This window comes from Carassius auratus, chromosome 5, assembly GCF_003368295.1.
Source record: "Carassius auratus strain Wakin chromosome 5, ASM336829v1, whole genome shotgun sequence".
Lineage (NCBI taxonomy): Eukaryota > Metazoa > Chordata > Actinopteri > Cypriniformes > Cyprinidae > Carassius > Carassius auratus.
The window spans coordinates 13,565,681-13,585,478 of NC_039247.1; the positions used below are offsets into that span (position 1 = coordinate 13,565,681).

At 39.4% G+C, this 19,798-nt stretch overlaps 1 protein-coding gene across 3 annotated transcripts; it reads right to left on the reverse strand.

The window, feature by feature from the left end:
* Nucleotides 1–896: 896 nt before the first annotated feature.
* Nucleotides 897–19,073, reverse strand: LOC113076412 (transcription initiation factor TFIID subunit 1-like). Of its 3 annotated transcripts, none has more exons than XM_026249076.1 (41): nt 18,772–19,073; nt 18,189–18,303; nt 17,916–18,039; nt 17,719–17,835; nt 17,515–17,637; nt 17,195–17,436; nt 16,891–17,112; nt 16,494–16,775; nt 14,470–14,659; nt 14,240–14,347; nt 13,951–14,118; nt 13,118–13,245; nt 12,912–13,019; nt 12,399–12,572; nt 12,118–12,291; nt 11,791–11,895; nt 11,469–11,669; nt 11,035–11,176; nt 10,414–10,544; nt 10,248–10,328; nt 10,006–10,155; nt 9,790–9,909; nt 9,410–9,585; nt 8,848–9,074; nt 8,514–8,721; nt 8,207–8,372; nt 7,877–8,088; nt 7,034–7,142; nt 5,388–5,486; nt 5,131–5,308; nt 4,976–5,043; nt 4,775–4,897; nt 4,362–4,454; nt 4,183–4,267; nt 4,025–4,092; nt 3,806–3,922; nt 3,396–3,500; nt 2,837–2,935; nt 2,390–2,603; nt 1,827–1,977; nt 897–1,332 (listed from the first exon to the last, which is right to left on the reverse strand). In XM_026249076.1, exons 2-41 carry the CDS (start codon nt 18,300–18,302, stop codon nt 1,095–1,097), a joined length of 5,940 nt encoding a protein of 1,979 aa, XP_026104861.1. In that variant the 5' UTR covers nt 18,303; nt 18,772–19,073; the 3' UTR covers nt 897–1,094. The 3 variants fall into 3 exon arrangements, with proteins under 3 accessions (XP_026104861.1, XP_026104848.1, XP_026104854.1); XM_026249063.1 differs by having other exon boundaries at nt 1,084–1,332; nt 7,028–7,142; XM_026249069.1 differs by lacking the exon at nt 3,396–3,500 and having other exon boundaries at nt 1,084–1,332; nt 18,772–19,072.
* Between the last annotated feature and the right edge of the window lie 725 nt (nt 19,074–19,798).

Below are 19,798 nucleotides of genomic sequence, written 5' to 3' on the forward strand. Positions count from 1 at the left end.
CTATTTGACATATTTTAGATGTTTATTTTTTTTTGTTTCAAAAACTAAATACTATTCAGCAAGAGCTCATAAATTAAAAAAACAAAACAAAATGTATGATATAAAAAAGTTATATTTTAAATAAATGCTGTTCCTTGTAACAAAATAATAATAATACTAATTAGAAATTATTATTAATCACCAAATCAGCATATTAGAAATACATTTAAAAATATATCCAAGTAGAAAATTTCATGCATTCATTTTTTTTTTTTTTTTTTACTGTATTTTAGATATGGTTTGATAAAGTACTTTTAATCTCTTATAGTGAAGCGTGAGAGATTTCCTTAAAACAAAGATTGCAAAATCTTACCAACCACAAACTTGAACAACAGCATAAATCAGGTGGTGGTGGTCTCTCTCTCACACACACACACACACACACACACACACATCCCACAGGACTGATGAACATGAAAGAGGTTTCAATCCACATAAACATTACATCTAATTAAAAGTAAAAGTGTCCCTCATCCCATCTCAAGAGCCAGTTAGATAATGTCAGTATATTTATTATTTCGATTTCTATTTAACTTCAAATTAGGCTCACCACAGCTCCAGAGATAGAGAAATATTTGAGCTGTGGTGTGCCTACTTTGAGGCTTTGTTCTCATTTTTGTGTGGTAGAGCACCCACATTGAGCTTTTTATGGCCGTGCAAATTGATGTGCACTCTTGGACTTTTTTATTTATTTCTATTTAACATCAATTGATGGATTTCTGCCATATATATTTCATGTCAGCTGCCAAGATGAACTACCAAGATTTGAGTTCAAAGAAAAAAATGGATTATTGTTAACAAAAAAGGAGTAAGACTAGCAGGTGGGTTGAAAAAAAAACAATCACAATGTGCTAATGTCAGATTCATACAAATTTATTTCTCGCATTCCTTATCACAAATGTTTCTGGAGTCCCTCAAACAGGATCAATACGTCATATAAAAATAATAAGTAAAACACAACCAGAAGAGCGGGACGAAATATACAGTTATGTGCAACACCGTGATAACCACCAGGACATTTACACACAGTGTGACAGAAGAGGAAGAAGCAGATGTTAGTTGTCAGAATCCAGGTCACTGTCTCCACCAACAGATCGGAATTCTTCACTGTCCTCCTCATCATCACTGAGCTGTGCCTGTGTGAGAACACTAGGACCTCTTCTCCTGTCCTCCTCCTCCTCCTCCTCTTCCTCTTCACTTATCCCGTACCCCTCCTCTCCATCTTGTTCTCCTGTCCTGGGGCTGGACACATGTCTCTGCATCTGGCTGTCTCCATCATCATAGCTGCCGTAGCTATAGCACACAGGAAGTACAAGTGAAAGTGAAAACAGAGAAGACATGGCATTTAATTAAATAAAAGAGCCTACTTGGTTGGTCTTTACAACAGTAATTCAAACCAATTTGTGAGATTATCATCTTGTTGCTATGAAATGCTTTAGAAACATAAATTAATCTATTATCAATCACGTCACTGAGCATGACAGTATGGAGCATGACTAGAAAATAGCTGATCGAGGGCATTACCAATATGCCCCAGAAAATAGCATAGGACTACATATTAGGAAGTACTATAAATCATGTAAATAATGTCAACAAAATTATTCACTAAAGTTGTCGAGGTACAAGACGAACATTATTATTATTATCTCGTGTAGTAGGCTACTGAACAATAATGACTCTAGAATCCTGCAGTTACTGAGAACAGTAGCATATCTAGAAGAGTGATGCAAAACCAAGACTTTATTTGAAATGACATCGGTTTTACTCGAACAAGAATGCATTCTGACCTGACGTTACTGTCCTCCATGTGCATTACCGCATCAGGTCCCTCCCCCTCGTAAGACATCATACTCTCTTCCTGCTCTAGTCCAATCCGGGTGCTCTCCTGAAGCCCCAGTTCAGCATCACTGTCACTGCCACTCTCTGACAGTTGGATAGCTTCAATGAAGAGTAAAGTCAGTATTACACATACAGCTATTATATCCCATGAATACTTGTATACACACACAAACACACATACACAAGTTTGTTTTTGTTAAAAGTGGGGACATCCCATAGGCGTAATGTTTTTTTTACTGTACAAACTGTATATTCTATCGCCCTTTACCAACCCTACACCTAACCCTAACCCTCACAGGAAACTTTGTGCATTTTTACTTTCTCAGAAAAACTCATTCTGTATGATTTATAAGCGTTTTGAAAAATGGGGACATGGGTTATGTCCTCATAAGTCACCCTCTCCTTGTAATACCTGTGTCATACCCATGTCATTATACAGTGTTGAGTTGTGTCCTGATATGTCACAAAAACAAGAACACACACACACACACAGGAGTACACACAGACTCACAGGAGAATGGATTATCGCCTTCCTCCTCACTGGCGTCGTCTTCTGCATCTGACATCAGCAGATCCTGGTAGAGCACACTGGCCTGTGCTGGCCGGCGTGAGCGTTCATCATCATCCTCCTCCTCCTCATCCCTATGCATACGCCTCTGTGGCCGCATGAGGAGCTCGTCTTCATCATCCTCCTCGTCTTCATCATCCAGATCACCCTCTTCAGCCTAGAAGAACAAACAACACTCAAATCTCTGACACTGACACATTCAGCTGAACCACAGCCTTTTGACTTTTGCTTTGAGTTAATACTATATTATTGCTTAACGCATATTTTAATTTTGTTCACAATAATGAGTTCCTTAAAATCAAACAATAAGGAGAAAAAGGTGACTGATGTTCTCATGTTAAAGACCCCTGGATTAATGAATTCATTTTCTTTTTCCCACAAGAGAATTACCGGAGCAGGTGTTTTAGGTTTGCCATCGTCATCTTCCTCAAATCCTTCAATGTCCACATCAGACTCGTCCTCGCCCATTCGGCCTCTGCCGTGACGACCCTTAGGAACGTACACACAAAAACAAAGTTAGGGAAGTGAAGTGACACACAGAAGGAGAGGACCAATCAGAAAACGCATGCAGTAGAGGATGGACAAATGCAGGGATGGTTCCTGAAAGAAGCATTTCAGCTAGATACCTTTCAAATGTCACTATATTGTTTTGTTCTTTGCTAGTAAGAGACTCAATTTGAAAGAAACTTGACAGATTCTGAATTTAGCTCAATAAAGACCAGTTATAAAATGCACCCTAAACATCCTTTAATAACTGATGGAGATGGGTTAATCAAGCAGCACACACAATTCATCACAGACTCCATCACGGTACAGGGGTGGGTAACCACACAGATGGATGGTGGGTGGGAGGACATATCTAAAGGGGTAAAGCAAGCCAGCCAATAAAATGAATGATAAAATGGATGGACAGAGAAATAGATGAATGCAGAGAGGGAGAGAGGAATACCTGCCCCCCTCTTTTCTCAGGGGTGGGAGGGATTAGCGTAGCCTCAGCTAACAGACTAGAGTCTGCCTGTAAACTCACAGACACACTGTTCTCACACACATCAGGCTGAAAGAAAGAAAGGGAAGCAAAGACAAAGTAATAAAAAAAAAGAAAAAAAAAAAAAAAGAAAGAGCCCCAGACACAGAAAGACAAATAGGTTGAAGGAAGGAAGGAGAAAAAGACAGGAACAGTGAGGAAATGTGAATCAGACCGCTGTGCAGTACAGAACGTTTGGATTATGCACAAGAGAAATACAAGCCTTCTGTTCGATTTCTGGCAGAATCTCTTATGCTGACATGCTTCATTTCACCTGTTAGAAACTACACTGGAGACACCTGAGATCATGCCCTCAGTGTGATCTGTGTGTGTACCTGTGGCGTGTACGGTCCAGGGGTCAAGGGGTCGAAACTCTCAAGGTCTGCAGCATCCAGAGCAGCTTCTTTAGCAGTACAGATGTCCTTTTCCAGTTGAGTCAGGTGTTCGTCATACTAAAAGACAGATACACATTCAACTTCTCAAACGCAAGTTAAACAATAAACATGAAAAGAGCTCCCTCGATCCATCACTCACACACACACACACACACGTACCTCTGCTAAAGTCTGCTTGCAGACATTCACGATTTCCAGAGCTGTTTTGGTATAAGGACTATCAGGCCCTAAGAAAAATAAGAATATACAAAAGTAAAATCACAATTTTAGTCATGATGAAACAACATTTTCATAACTAAAACACTCCTGTTTCTCACCATTGTAATTGACACTGTTGGTGTGAATGAGGCCGACATCAGAAAGAAACACCTCTCGGTTCTGATACTTGTGCTTGGAGATGTTCTACACACAAAAAAGCAAACAAAACGTTCAGAAACCCTTAAATAAATCACATCTTAACTGAAGTTTCTTGCGTCCACACACAGATCCTCCTGACCTTACGGAGTGTGTCCAGATCCATGGGGTTGATGATGACTTTATAATAGTCCGGAACAAATTTCTTGTTAACAGGATGATGGAAGGGCCAGGACTAGAGAAAGAGAGATGTTAACTAATTAAGGAAGAGCAATTCACTTCATTTTTTAATTAGGGAGTTATTATTGTATAACTTTAGCTTGTGGTGAATGGGTTTGTTATCTGTGCACTTGTTATTCCATGCAAACAACAACAAAAAATCCATTACAGAAATTAGAAAAAAAAAGAATAAAATAAGTTAATATCATCCAAACTGATTTGCAGTTAATTAATAACACTAGACAGACATTAAATATGAATGATTAAAAGAAGAGGAAATTAGTCCTCTAATGCTTAAATTCAAGGAAATATATAATGAATAAGAACATCACTCACGTCAGGTATGACCATCATCTTCTGTGTGACAATGTTGTCGAGGATGAAGGAGAAAGCCACCTGATCATCATCATCCAGAAGGGGATTAATGGCTTTCTCTAAACGAACCAAACGCTCCTCTTTCTGCAAAGAGAGTAACAAGAATTACTCCTAAATCTTCCTGCGAGTATGTCCGTGTCCTAGTAAAAGATTTACATCTACCTCTTTGAGTTTCTCATCACACAGACTCAGCATTGCTTGACTGACAAGGGTTAAAGGATGCTTTGCACCTGAAAACGCATATAAAGACAGATCATGGCTACGTCTCTTTACCTGAATAAAGAAATCTAGATCCTATATGAGTCACGTGAAAGTACCATTGTACGTAGCACTGTTTTTGAAGATGAGTTCGACACTCTCTCTGAACTCTTCTCGTGAAGGGTACATGCGCTTGCGAACATTTTCCCGCAGCGTCTGCAGGTCCATCGGCCGTGTGATGATCTTGTAATAATCCTTCACCAGTTTGCTGTTCACAGGTGTGTGAAACGGGTATGTCTGAGAGGCAAACACCATATTCACTCATCGTCTCAGAGCAGTTTTCCATCTCTAGTAAAGATGAATGAATGTGTCTTACGTTAGGAAGGTCCCTCATGTCATTAATGATGCTCTCCAGTACTGAAGAGAGGGTGACCATGGGATCTGTCCTTCTGCGATGGATGGACTTATGAGGACGCTGAGAGAAAGGCAGAGAAGTCAAATAAATGGCCATGGCACACTGAGAAGCTGCCATATGTTGATTACTTAAACATGGTCTATAGCAGGGGTGTCAAACTTATTTCCTTAAGGGATGGAGCGCCAGTAAAATCTGCTGTGCCCCAGGGCAGTCTAAAGTTTGTGTTTTAATTTACTTTATTTGTCAGTGTATTCATTTAAACTGATAATCCTGGAATTAAGAAATTAATCTATATCCAACTACCGAATCAACGCTTGTAAAGGCAACACAGTTTAACTGCATGAGAGCAGAAATCCATGCCCACGCATGTATGTGTGTTTAACTGCAACACGCAGCCTTTCAAGCAGAAGTGTCGGCATGCAGTTGAGGTGGGCTAAAACAAAATTATGAAATTCGAAGTGGGCTGGTATGCGCCGGTATGCTGTAGCAGCACGTTTATACTTTAGCGTACCCTGAATTTTTTTTTTATCATTGTTCCGGGCAAGTGTTGTGACAAAATCATTCTCGCATGCTGCCCTCACAATTTCCACCAAGGGGGATCCCGCCGCCCCAAACGCAATTTTCCTCCTGCATCAGGAGTACAGGCAGTTTTGTATTTCCACTCCAAGCACTGGACGAAACTAAAGTGTTTGTAAATTCTATGAACTTATTTTGATTTCTTCGGTCTAGAATGAAAAAATCTGAGCATATCACACGGGTCCTCCGGGCTTTCCATTTCCATTTCGAATTGATTTTAAAGTAGTATTATAAAACAAGTGGAGTCTGCTTTTAGCTGTTCTGCCACACATAGTTGGAACCAGTTTCCAGAAGAGATCAGATGTGCTCCAGCAGTAGCCACATTTAAATCCAGACTCAAGACACATCTGTTTATCTGTGCATTTGCTGAATGAGCACTGTAATATATGACCAATTCCAAGGTATGTATCCTTTTTTTTATTCTAAACAGCTGTAAAACATTTTTAATCAATTTTATTGTTATTTTATTGATTTTAGTTTTTCCTTTAATTATGAAATGTGCTATATCAATATCTTTGCCTTGCCTACTACTTTTCTAGCTCTTATTTAAGTCACAACAGAAAACAGTTGGCATTAACTATGGGTGCCGTGTGGTAATTACCTAGTGACTAAATTGACTATACTCTAATTTTGTTTGTTTCAGTGAGTTTCAAACATGCAGTTAAATTTACACCAAAAATGTATAGCTAAGTTTGTATAGCCTAGTTCATTGTGTTGTACACTTATTGCATGCAACTGGCTTTCAAGAAAGAAAAGTGATATGAGTAATGTGGGTCTGTGCCCCAGTAGGGCTTTATGTGTAGCAACGCCCCTAGCTGGAGCCCTGCAGAATTTAGATTCAACCCTAATTATACACCCCGATCCAACTAATCAAGTTCTTCAGGCTTATTTGAAAACTACATGGGATGTGTGTTGAAGAAGGGTTGGAACAAAACTCCCCGGCCCTCCAGGAATTGAGTTTGACACCCCTGGTCTATAGGGACCAGTAAATGACTACGGTACAAGAACAAACACTTAAAACATACTCTTACATTGAGGTAGTCACAGTGCACCGTTGTCCCCACACGTCTCTTCTTTTTAGGAGGAAGCTGCTGCTTGGGGAACTTCAGAACCAGAGATTTCCTCCGCACTTCATCAGCACTAGAAACAAGTTAATTACGGATTAATATTCCTAACAACACTTCAAATCCTAAAACATTTTAGCAAATGAGCATACAAATGATTTAAACAGCTGACAAAACTTTTAAGACGGTGATTTACAATGTGACAAGCCATGCATTACATTACCAACAAACATCTTAAACAGTATTTTGGTAGTTACAAATAGTAATATATAGTTAATTTATACATTATTAAGCATAAGTATATGTATTTTAAATTAATTTGTTTATTTTTATTATTATTTTGAATTACATGTAAAGTTTTCATTTTAGTTATTTACAGCCACAGTGCTTTTGTAATTTTTATTAGTTATATAATTTATTCATTATATAAATATATACCTTTACTCTGTATTTCAGTTTCAGTTGTATTTTAGTTAAGTTTTGCCTGGGAAACACTTCTAATCTTTGTTTTTTTTTTACGTTTACATTTTTTATTTGATGTTTATATATTTTTTCAGCTTCGATAAAAAAAAATATATTTCGATAAAAAAAAATACTTTTTTATTATTAATAATTAACTTTAACACTGACCATGGACCTATTTTAAAAGCCAGTGAAGGTCAAAGATGGTTAAGAGAAACATGTTATAAATGGCACGTACACTTTCAAGTAAACTATACATTTTGAACCTCCTGTTCATATTTTGGCATTGATTAAAAAAAAAAAAAAGTTTACAAACAGATTATCCATCCACTATCACGTTTGTTTTACCTCTCAATGAGCTGCTTTCCAAGCACAATCTTGGTTCCTTCCACTTTGATAAGTTCTTCATTGTCATTGTGGATCACAGTCTTCTCGAGCTCCTCTTCCTGCTCCTCTGTCATTGCCACCGGATTAGAGGGCGGGGCATTGGTTTGGTAGTACAATGGGCAGAACTTATTGGTCCTCATATGACCAATAGCACCACAAGCTCCACATTTCAGCTGTGGACACCAAAAACATTTGAATCAGTCTATGAAGGAAAATATCATGCGTTGATTTAATTTACAGGAGGACACTTTCAGAAGCTGTGAGAAACAAGGATCATTTCTAATTTTGCACCTTCAGGTCTGGTCGTTCTTTGGCCTTCTTCGCCTTTTTCTCAGGCGGACCTTTAAATTTATCTTTCTCCTGGTTTCGTTTGAGGCGCCGCAGCTGCTCCTGAATTCTTCGCCGTTCCTTTCTCATCTCCTCCCTGTGCTGCTCATCACACAATGCAAACTTGCGACTGCAGACACATAGACATGATTTTTATGATTATTTTACCTTTTTAAATAAAATACTATATTATCTATTAGTGTGTACTCGTATCAACTATTAAACTTATGGTATTACAGTAAGTCCACTGAGTAGGCAAATAGACACTTACATGAAATCATCATCCTTAGTGGTACGTATCCGCAAGTAAGCGTCAATAACAGACGGTTTGCGAACGGTCTCACAGCGAACATACTCTTTGCCATCCTCATCACGGAAGGTGCGATAAATTTTCAACCTTCGCCCTGTTGCTGAAGAGTTCAGGCTAGTGACGGAGGAAGCGTCATCATCCTTGTGAGAGCTGGTGGAAAGGGCACTTGCTACAATGCACAAACAGATGCGGAGTTATTAGATACAGAGACAGACAACAATCTGGGTACTGCCAAGCTCGATTTCACACACACACACACACACACACACACACACACACACACACACACACGTACAGCCTTTGCGTCTTTCTTTACGGCCTCTCTCTCTCTCATTGTCCTCTCCCATCAGCATCCGCTGCAGTTCTTTTCTCTCCTCTTCTTCTCTCTCTCTGCTCAGCTGAGAGCTGGTCTTCTTATTCTGCAGCATGTTCTCAATGTTCTTGCCCATCTCCTCAAAATCACTGTCCTCCGCTGAGCTGCTGTCGGTGTCCGTCGATAACACCTCTGTGGACTCCAATACTCTGAAACACAAAAATACACACAACAACTCGTTTTACATACACAAGAGCATTTTAACATTAATCAAAACGGTCATATTCATTTTACGTAGCCATTTTGATAACCTAACTGGTATAACCAGAGCTACTGCTAAATTTCCAGTGATACCGTCGACCTGAATACTATTTCAACTGAACCAGGCTGGATGATGACAGCCCTGTTCAGTTGCTTTGTCACAATCTGTATTGTTAAAAGCAGTTTATAAATAAAGGTGACTTGACTTCTGCAAAACATTTTTTGAGTGTGACTGTGCAGAATGAAAAGCAGAGAACTCTGCTCGTTTCTCTCAGGCTCTCACTTGTTCTGCAGGTCAAAGATCCTCTGGCACTCCTCTTTGTAACGTTCCTGATGTTCTGCTACAGAGAATCGAGACCCGCGAGCGAATTTACTCATAGGCCCCTCCCCTGAACGAGCCTGTTCAGTCGACATGGTCCTCACAACATCGATCACCTCCCAACGGGACAGTTTCTTTATCTAAATACACACATACATATTATAGCATTAAGAGGATTTTACCACCAATAAACATTCAAATCATAAGAGATAAAGTTAATAATATTGAAAAAAAAAAAAGAAAAAACAACCACCAAAAACACACAGCACTTTCTCAGATAACTATAAAGTGATTAGTTTATTCAGAGGCGGTATCTTTGAGTAGTTTGTTAGTTTTAGCGTCACCTCTTCCTCAGGAACTCCAAACTTGCGGAGCAACTGTTTGGCATTTTTGAGGGACAAACGTCTCAGATCCGCATCAGTCCCTGTCACTGTCTTTTTCACTGGCTGGGGCTCTCGATCATCCTGAGAAAAAAAAAACAGGAAACACATTGTTTCAAATGAGGGTGTGTGAAACATTTAATTGCTAGAAGCTGTGCTAAATGGTCAGAAAGCATGTACCTTCTGCTGTGTAGGTTTGTTAGGGATTTTAACATACGAGAATCCTTCTCCACATCCAGTGGGGTCAGCGACCCCTGTGACCTCCAGGAGACACTTCCCCTTCATGGCTGCAATGAACGCCCGAGTTGTGTTCCATGGGGCAGTGCGTACCTGATCATACCACATGAATGAAATCAAACCATATAAAACTGACTAACTCCATCACAAATACAGTATTCAAATGTACTCATTAACCCTCTGACCTCATCATCAATCTTCATCTGGAATTCCTCTTCATTCTCTTCCTCGGGTGCAAAAAAAGACTTCTCACCATAACCAGCATCCTGGGAGAGAGAACAGTGTACATTAGCTGGCGTGGATCTGGAAGAAAATCATGCACATAGAGATATGGAGCTTGCATGTGCAAACCTTTAGTCTCTGCTCTGCCACCAGCATGCTGTAGTACGCACAACACTGCTCTGGAGAGACCATCGCTCGGATCTCCTCTTCGGTAGGAAGCCGAAAATCAGGTTTTAGCACCCACCAGTTAGAATCCATTCCTGAAAGATGTGCATGAAACAGCTTCAGTACAGGACAGAGGAGAGAAGTCTAACTGGACCTCCACACTCGCTTCTTTCTCTCTAACTAGTTTTATCAGTAGTATCACACAAACTGTATCGGTTATACATGAATTGCAGACTCGCATGGTGCTTTTGACATTCAGTGTTTATGCTGCAGACCTTTATGCTTGGATTCATGTCATTCTGTGTGGACCTGGGAACAAGTGTGTGTGAAACAAGGATAAGGAAGAATTATGTCCTTATCAGAACTGTCTGTTCCTGTCCTACCTTCCCAGTACCAAGAAACATACTTCCTGCATCTGTCAATTCTCCTTTCTGACAAAACACACTTTTTTCCTGTTCTATATTCCTTACACATTTAAAACATTTCTTAATGAAATTTTCAGTAGGTAAAGCTCAGCTTGTACTGAAAGTTAGTGTTATTTGATTTAAGATGAATGTGTGTGCATTGTAGAGGGTGTAAGTGCACCTGTGCGTTTAAAGTCAGCACAGAGTTTGAGGCGTTTGCGGATGCTGCTCTCAGAGTGAGAGGGAAATGCTTTCTTTATGTCCTCCATACGTATACGACGAGGACGATCTTTACTCTTCCAAAACAGACGATAGATGAACACCTACAGAGAGAAAGAAATGACTTAAATATACTCCAATTAAACACCAGAGGCCCTTCAAACAAGATCAGTATTTCAAACTTCTATAGGTGTCCCACAAGGCTCGATGCTACTGTAATTTGCACATACAACTGAAGATGTAAAATACACCAAGTAGTCGACTTAAATTACTATTCTCCTACGTAATCAGCCTTTATATTTTCAAAAATCTACTTATCCATACATTACTTCTTATGGTACTTGTTAACACACAACTAGAATAAAATAGGGAGGCAGGGATGGGTGCCAGTGCTACCTGGAGGAAATCCCGAATGTGTGTGTTGGCTCGTTTAGAGTTGGGTCCTGGCACCTCATAGAGAGGGCACTCCTGACCCACAACAAATATGTCCACAAGCTCTCGGATGAAATAGCCCTGCCTTGTCCGAATAATCAGGAAATCAGTCTCGGGCATCTTATGTAGGTAGATGGGAGCTCTGAACAAGTTATTTTCAAAGGCCTGTGACACACACAAAATTACAACATAATTCATAAGGCATGACAATATAAGGACTTGTTTAAGAAAACAAGCACTTGATGCAGAGTTACAGAATTGGGACAAAAGTGTGTTTGTATGTCACCTGCAGTAGCTGTCCAGGGTGCAGTGATCCCAGGAATGGTGAAGTGTGGCAGTAAACGGTCTCTCCGTACTTACAGTCAGGTGCTCCTGTGTCTTTACCTGGTTTCTACAGATAGAAACATTAACAATGCTATTATCAAGGGTGATCAGATTCTGATACCCAAATCCAGAACAAAACTTATTATCCAGAATAAATTAAAACTCAGATCAATTAGACCCAGAGCTAGATCAAGGCCAAGTCCATCAATGTGTGCTCTTTATCGACCCTCACATTATATGACAAGTCACCATTAAATCTCCCAGTGGTAAGTTTGAATTTGTGACTTACTCTTTTGTAGTTGTTCTTGATTTTGGTCGCCATTCCAACTTGCATGAGAAGGGGAGGATATTCCTCGCTATATTCGGCCAAAATCAGGTCTCCGTCTTTGCCTGTCAGATCCTGAGCTGTGCGCATAAAAAACATGTCCCCTCCACCCGATGCCTGACGTTCCTGTTCTCGCATCTGAGAGAATTTTATATATAACAGGACAAATGAAGAACAAGTGCGAACTTTAATAGGCCAATGTATATTACACACAAACACACACGGAATTCTTTGTTTCAGTCTACCTTAGCCTTCTTCTTGATGTGTTTGAGGAGAGGCTGGGCTGGGTGTGGGCCAGGCTGGGACAGCGCGCCAAATGAGTACTTCTTAAGGGAGGGTCGATGGAACTGCCGTAGTTTCATAGGTCCCATGTGAGTGGGGAAGAAGGGCTGCCTCAACTCAACAGCAGGAATGGAGTGCTGACAAAAGAAATGTTGACAAAAGAAAAAAGAAAAAAGAAAAAAAAAGGCACAGCCAATTAGAAAAGATGATTTCATATTTAATAAAACATATTAATAATATTAATGGTATTATTTGAGTCAGTTTTATTGGAAAATGGCACTAAAAATCTAATTTTATAAATGGACAGGCATGTACTTGTTTCTGCCCATTTAAGGGTTCCTTCAGACAGACACAAATTTATGCAAACACTTTTTTAAGAGGGTCATTCCACAGTGAGCTATGCACATGCCCAGGACATACAGGGACTAAATATTCCAGATCAGTCGCCATTCACATCCTTAGTTTAAATGTCCTACCTGGATGATGTTTCCTCCAAAAGTGCCCCTAAGCCCCTGCTGTTTGGGGTAGTAGAACTCATCGTTTGACAGATTCCAAGGATCTTTAATCTCTGGTTGGGACATATTCTAAACAAGAGACACATGACACATGACACACATCATCCTCTTTCCATATACTCGCTCTCTCTTCCTTATGCCACATCTTTTCCTCATCTTCCTCTTACCTGTTGAGGTTCATCTTTGATGACACCAGTCTTTCCCAAAAGAATGCGACTTTTTTTCAGTGCTGTCTCTTTCTTGTTTTCTTTGGAGGGTGAATGAGAGGCTCTCTCCTCTTTTTCATCTGGAATCTCTGTAAATACAGATCAAAGTCAAATAATCGGTTCCATGTACACTCGCATATTTTTGGTGTAGAAGAGGAATGGGAGGTTCCACATGGTTCTGTTAATGGCCCTTTAATCTGAATTAAATCAGAGGTTCTCAATCAGAGGTTCTCAACCCCCGGTGCCCACTAGGGACCTTAAGATGACCTAAAGGAATAGTTCACCCAAAAATTAAAATTATATTATCATTTACTCACCCTCAAACTGTTCCAAACCTGTGTAAGTTTATTTCTTCTGCAGAGCAAAAAATAAGATATTTTGAATTACTATGGAAGTCACTGGTTACTGTCAATTGTTTTATTACCAACAGTCTTAAATATCTCCTTTTGTGCTCAACAGAAGAAAGACACAATTTTTTGAATAATTTAAGGGGCAGTAACATTGTCAAAACCAGCATAATATATATTTATATATATTTATATATATATATATATATATATATATATATATATAATTATTATTATTATTATTTTAAGTAGCAGAAATGGAGAGTAAAAATATATTTTTAATCTTTATTCTTAATTCTTATCCTGCAAATCATAAAAAAAAATAAAAAAAATGTCATGGGGCAATGACTGTTGTTGTAAACAGTAGATGGCCTTGGCCACAAAAAGGTTCAAAACCACTGTTGTAAAGACACAAGTGAAGTTAGTATAAAATATTACATATAATACCGAGTATGATATTTTCATCATTGGGGTCAAGAGTAAGAACAGGAGGAGAAGGGAGGCGGTCCATGTTCTGGTCATCCCAGATTATGTTGTCTTCCCAACGTCCATAAACAAGTTCCTCGTTATCAATCGGGAATATGGAGAACCACGGGGTGTCATCCTCATGAGAGACTGTAAGAAAATACAAATTCAGTTTGTTCTATTCTGAGACCCAAAGAGTGGATATGCTTCATATTAACCTCACAGGATCTGCCAAACTTTAAAAATGACCACAGAACAAACAGGACAGTACCTTGATGATCATGATTATGTTTGTCCCTCTTGGAGCCTGATATGGACGGAGTTTTGGCCAAGGGTGGTGGGGTTGGGGGAACCAACTGAGAGTTACTGCGACTTAGACCTGGAAAACATACATTTATTCCACAGACCAGTCAGCGTGTGTCTATGAATATGTGTTTAATGTGATGCACTGTCAGTGTGACCTTCTCCGTTTTGTGTTGCATTATGGCTATGTTCTCTTACCCTGCTGAGCGTTGTAAGCATTGGCGTTACGGGTCATGCTAGTAGGCAGCCACCCAGCCAGACTAGCACGCTGAGTCTTAGTGCCCTTGTGTTTCACATCCTCTCCATTCCAGATGATGTCATCCTCCCACTGCAGCTGGGTCACCATTAAAAACAACTCATCCTGCTTCGGAGACACATCCTCCTCCTGCTATTACCCACAGACAGATGCACACATAAGATTCATTTAGTTGTAAGTTGTTACTTACTGTGCCTTTAATTTCATTGTGAATTTAAAAAAAAGTATACAAAACATTTCTACACTCCTTATTTTGCAATTCAGAAGTAAGCTATTTTTATTAAATGTGTGAGACACAGAGATGCTCACAAGTCTCTGAGCTAGAGTCCAAGTCAAGTCTCAAGTCTCTGAGCTAGAGTCCAAGTCAAGTCTCAAGTCTCTTTATTATATTAAGTCTCTGGTTATAATAAATGTTGCATCACGTACAGCGACCCATCCAAGCTGCTTAGAACACTGCATAGCTATATATAAGGAATTCAAAGCATGTAATATGTTATTATGACAACTCTATCTATTAGCATACAATATCAACTTTGATTTTGGTAAATAATCAGTGTAAACAAAACAAAAACACCAAGAATGCTTTACTTTTAAGTTAATATCTGTATTTTGCATTTATGGATTCAGTAATGGCCTTCTGTCTGTCCTGGCTGTATAGCTGCACACCTCTTGTCTGGCTTAAGAATGAACAAAGCTACGCTGACTTATGTTATTCATACAATACCTACTCACAAATAAACATCAAAAACAAAGCCGGCTCCAATGAATTTCTGTGCAAAACAGCTTTTACTACTAACTCTTCCACACAAGAACATTGTTATCACACAAGAACATTTTGATAGAGAACCAAAAATATTTAAAGTAGATAAAATTAGAATAAATAAAATGGAAATGTCTACATACTATTACTACTGTAAACTTTGCAAATAGGACATCAGCCCCTTCAAGTCAATGAACAATAACAAAGTGGGCTGCAATGAATATCTGTGCAAAACGTCATGGCTCCGCTCCTACCCAATGACAGAGGCACGCAGGTTTTTTTCCACTGGAGTACTCACGTGAAGGATGCGTGCACAACTAATAACTAATATCATCACGCTATAAAGGGTTGGCCTGCGCTGGGTGCGCCCCTCCCCCTATAACTGTTCTGTCTCGCGGAGGAGCTCATTTGTGTGCATCTGTGTGAAACACGCGCTCTGAAACACGCATAGGAAAAAAGAGCGACAGAAAGAACTGCTCCCCTCCAGCCGTGACTCGGCTCCCATCGTTCATGTTTATGAGCGGTTCAAAAGAATCGGTTCGTTCGCGAACGTCACAACTCTTACAGCGAGCTCATCTGACGTTTACTAAAAATTAACATTGTTCACGAGTCCCGGAGCTCGAGTCCGAGTCGAGTCTGAAGTCTTTCGAGGACGAGTCTCAAGTCGAGTCTGAAGTCACTGTTTGTGCGACTTAAGTCGCACTCGAGTCCGAGTCTCAAACTCGAGTCCCCATCTCTGGTGAGACACAATTCATTAATAGCTACAGGTAAATACCTAGAGCAAAGTGTACAATGGTAATTTGTGCTACAAACCAGTGTGTTGAAGATTACGATAATAAATTAAAACAACAAGATATAAAACAGCTATAAAAGAGTGGACTTCTTTTAAACAGGTAAAATAACTGGAAGCGAATGAAACCCATGCACATTTAAGTTACAATTGTCTGTATTGCTCTTACAATAAAAATAATGCAGATAAAAATAAAAAAAAGATTATATATTATTATTGTAATTAATATTATTTTTTATATAGAATTAAATAGAATACTTCTATGTAGTTTTTTTATTTTATTTACTTGCCAAGGCTGAGTTTCTAGCTTTCATTTCAGTTTTCTTTCCAATATTTATACTTTATTTCAGCTTTAATTCAAGTCATGAAAACTATTTTTAACTGTTTTAAATTCATTCACCAAAAACTACACAGACCTCAGAATGTGCTTCTTGGTGTGGTTCCTGTTCACTGACTGGTTCAGCAGCTGGAGGGTTGGCAGGTTTAGCCTCCGTTTCAGTACTGTCTTGCTTTTGGTCTTCTCGGAGTTTAAACCCATAATAGAAGCCACTGCCATCCTCTGGGACACCAAGCATGTCATACCAAAGCTGTGCTGGTCCATAACGCCATTCAGCCACCCTTGGCCTCACCTCAGAAACCTTATCACCTTCACCAGATACTTGCAGGAACTTAGACTCCACCGGAGCCATCATATTTATCTGCAGAGAGACAGACACATAGAAACAGACTGTCTTCTTTCTGATCTCATCATAACATAGGCCTATTTAATGAAGGGGCCAAGTGGACATGAAATGTTGCATATGTCTGGTTTACCTCATCATCTGACAGACACTGCTCCGGTGGTGGAGGTGGTGCATACTCATAGTCCCATCCTGATTTTTTCAAAGCCCCTGGCTCAAGTGGCTGTGATTCATTGTCACCTGTAGCCACGTCTGAGTGTGGCTCTCTCTGCTTCCGTTTTCGTTTCCTGCGAGCACTTCGCCATACAGACGGCATGTTCTTACCAGGACCAAACAACCGCAAGAACCGCAACACCTAAGCCAAAACATTAATACTCAGCGTGAAACACTGTAATTGATTGGTTAATAATTCAAATGAGATAATGTGTAAAATTCACCCTTCCAGGTCTGAACTCAGGGAACAGCTCTGTGACTCCAGGCAGGGCTTTAGCCGCATCTTTCTGCATAATGCCCGCAAGAGGGAGGGTAAGACACCCTGCCTTTCCCTCTGTCCCTGAACCCTGAGACGGCCGATCACTCTCACTCTCACTGTCTGATGAACTGCTGAAATCAACCTTATCGCCCAAAGATGACGGAGCGATAATGGAAGGTAGGATAATGCCATCACCCTCATCAGTCACTAAAAATGATGAAAAGAAATAAGAACAGCACACACAACATTCAGACTGATTCCTCATCAATCACAAGTCTCATTTACCATTGCTGTTCTGAGTTGGCGTGTCTTCTTTCTTTGCAGGGGTGGGCTGACTAGGGGGAGGGGGAGGCGGCATGAGTTTGGCATCAACATCCTCACAATCAGCATCGTAATCTTCCTCTTCATCTGCATACCAAAATACACATGTCAGCAATGTAGTTGTGCATATGCATCAGTGTGTTTGACACCAGTTGAGCCTGTGTGTACCTGTTCTCCGTGATGGCTGGAGGCTGCCCATTGCCTGTCTGTATTTGCGGGTTTCATCTTCTGCAACTTCACTGATATCGGAGTAATCAACTGCATCGTCTGTGCTCCTTACCCATCCTACATTCACACACACAAATCCTACATTCACACACACAAATCTGTACACATTTAGTAAAGTTACAGGAACACAGACACACCCTCTGCATCAGTGTTGCTCTGGTCTTGCTCTTGCTCATCTGTGCCATCCTCACTGGCAGTGATCTCTGTAATAAGTGAACCCAAACCCAGAGAGCCCAGACCAGCTAGGTGCTTCTTTGACTCCTGATAGAGAAAAAGAGACAGTACACAACAAGCATATATACAGTATGCAAAATGAGATTTAAAATGCAAATAGATGTGGTTTATTGGCATTTCATAGCAATTTTAGATCATTGATTTCCTGCATCAAGAGCAGGGATTTGCTCTCTTACCATATCCAGCACACTGTCATCTTCCAGCTGTCCATTCTCATTGATGTTTCCAAACAGAAACCCTGTAAGCTGGAAGGGCCGGTCCTGGTCCTCATCGCTGTCAGAGTCCGACATTCTACACAAAACAACAACAACAACATATCATTCATCAACCCGCCAAATCAGACTTCATGGATATTATTATTCTGGCACAGTCAGGTATGCAAGTCATTTAGTATTCACTTTTATTAGAACTCCCCTTTTGGGACTCGAACCTGTAGCCTTATGGATTTGACCACAACACCCTCAGATAACTAAACCTAAAACGTTACAGAAAAATCTACAAATAAATCAAATTCGATTTCTGAACAGCACATCAAGGTAACTCAGTTTATACAGAAATTACTGGAGTAACGTTATACTTAATTTTCCGGTGACAACACAAGAGAATTAAGATTAGCAAAACATGCGCTGCTTCAGTTTTTTTTTTTTTTTACTCTCTCACACGCCTCCCTTTCAGTTCCACTTTTGTTTTCTTTTACTTTAATGTAAATTTGAAGACACTGTTATGAAATCAGAATTATATTCTTTGAGAGTACGGTACCTGATCTTCAGTTGCTGTTATCCGACTCGAAGGCCTCTGGATCCTCGGGCTCGATTGAGAATTTGGCCGAAGGAGGATCTTCCTGACCCCGGTCGATTAGCTCTTAGCAGATAGCGAAAAACGAACGCGTGAAAGCATGCGCGCTAGACGTTCGAGATTATTATAGGCAAGTTTCGTTTATTTAATGTGTAGATATAAATAACTCAAACTACTTTGCGTCAACAATGAATGAGCAGCAGCTACTGCTGCTACATGCGCGGGCGCAGCAGATGAGGACGTTTCGATTCTGTTTGTTTTGTTCAGAGCCGATCCGGTTTGTTTGGCTCCCCCTGCAGATCTAAAGATGCAGCTAATGAAAGGATCATAGATCGCTTAACTAAACTCATTTAACTATAATAAAATAGAACAAAGTAAAAGCAAGACTCCAAGAGGCTCAGAAATAGACCTTTTGAAATGAACTAAAACGATATCATGGAATTACTTGTATTTTGGAAATAACACAGCAGAATGTTGTCTGTAACAATATTGAATAAATTGTTCTTAGGCAAAAGCCTTCCACTGTATGGATAAAAACATTTTATAGCATTGTTATTTTTAGATCAACTTTCCCTTTAATGACTAAAGTAATGTAATGCAATTGTGCCAACACAGATTGTAGCATTGGTTGGCACAGCAAAAGTTATTGATTAATAATAAAAAAGTAACATTCTTAATATTAACATGCATTATACAATATTTTTATGATTTAAAAAATATTTATTTTGATGAAAAATTCAGAATTAATTATTCTTATATTACATATTCCAACTAGGGATATTGCGGTTTTAGATTTTCTTGTTGCGATTAATTGCTCATGCCTTTATCACGGTGTACGGTATTATCAAGGTACTGCAATTAAGTTTCAAAAAGTGGTCATTATACAGTATAACAGTTTAAATAACCTTTTTATAACAAAATAACTTAACATTTAAATACAATAAAGCAATACAGAAAAATATCTAAAGTTAAAAGCTTTACAAAGATTAAA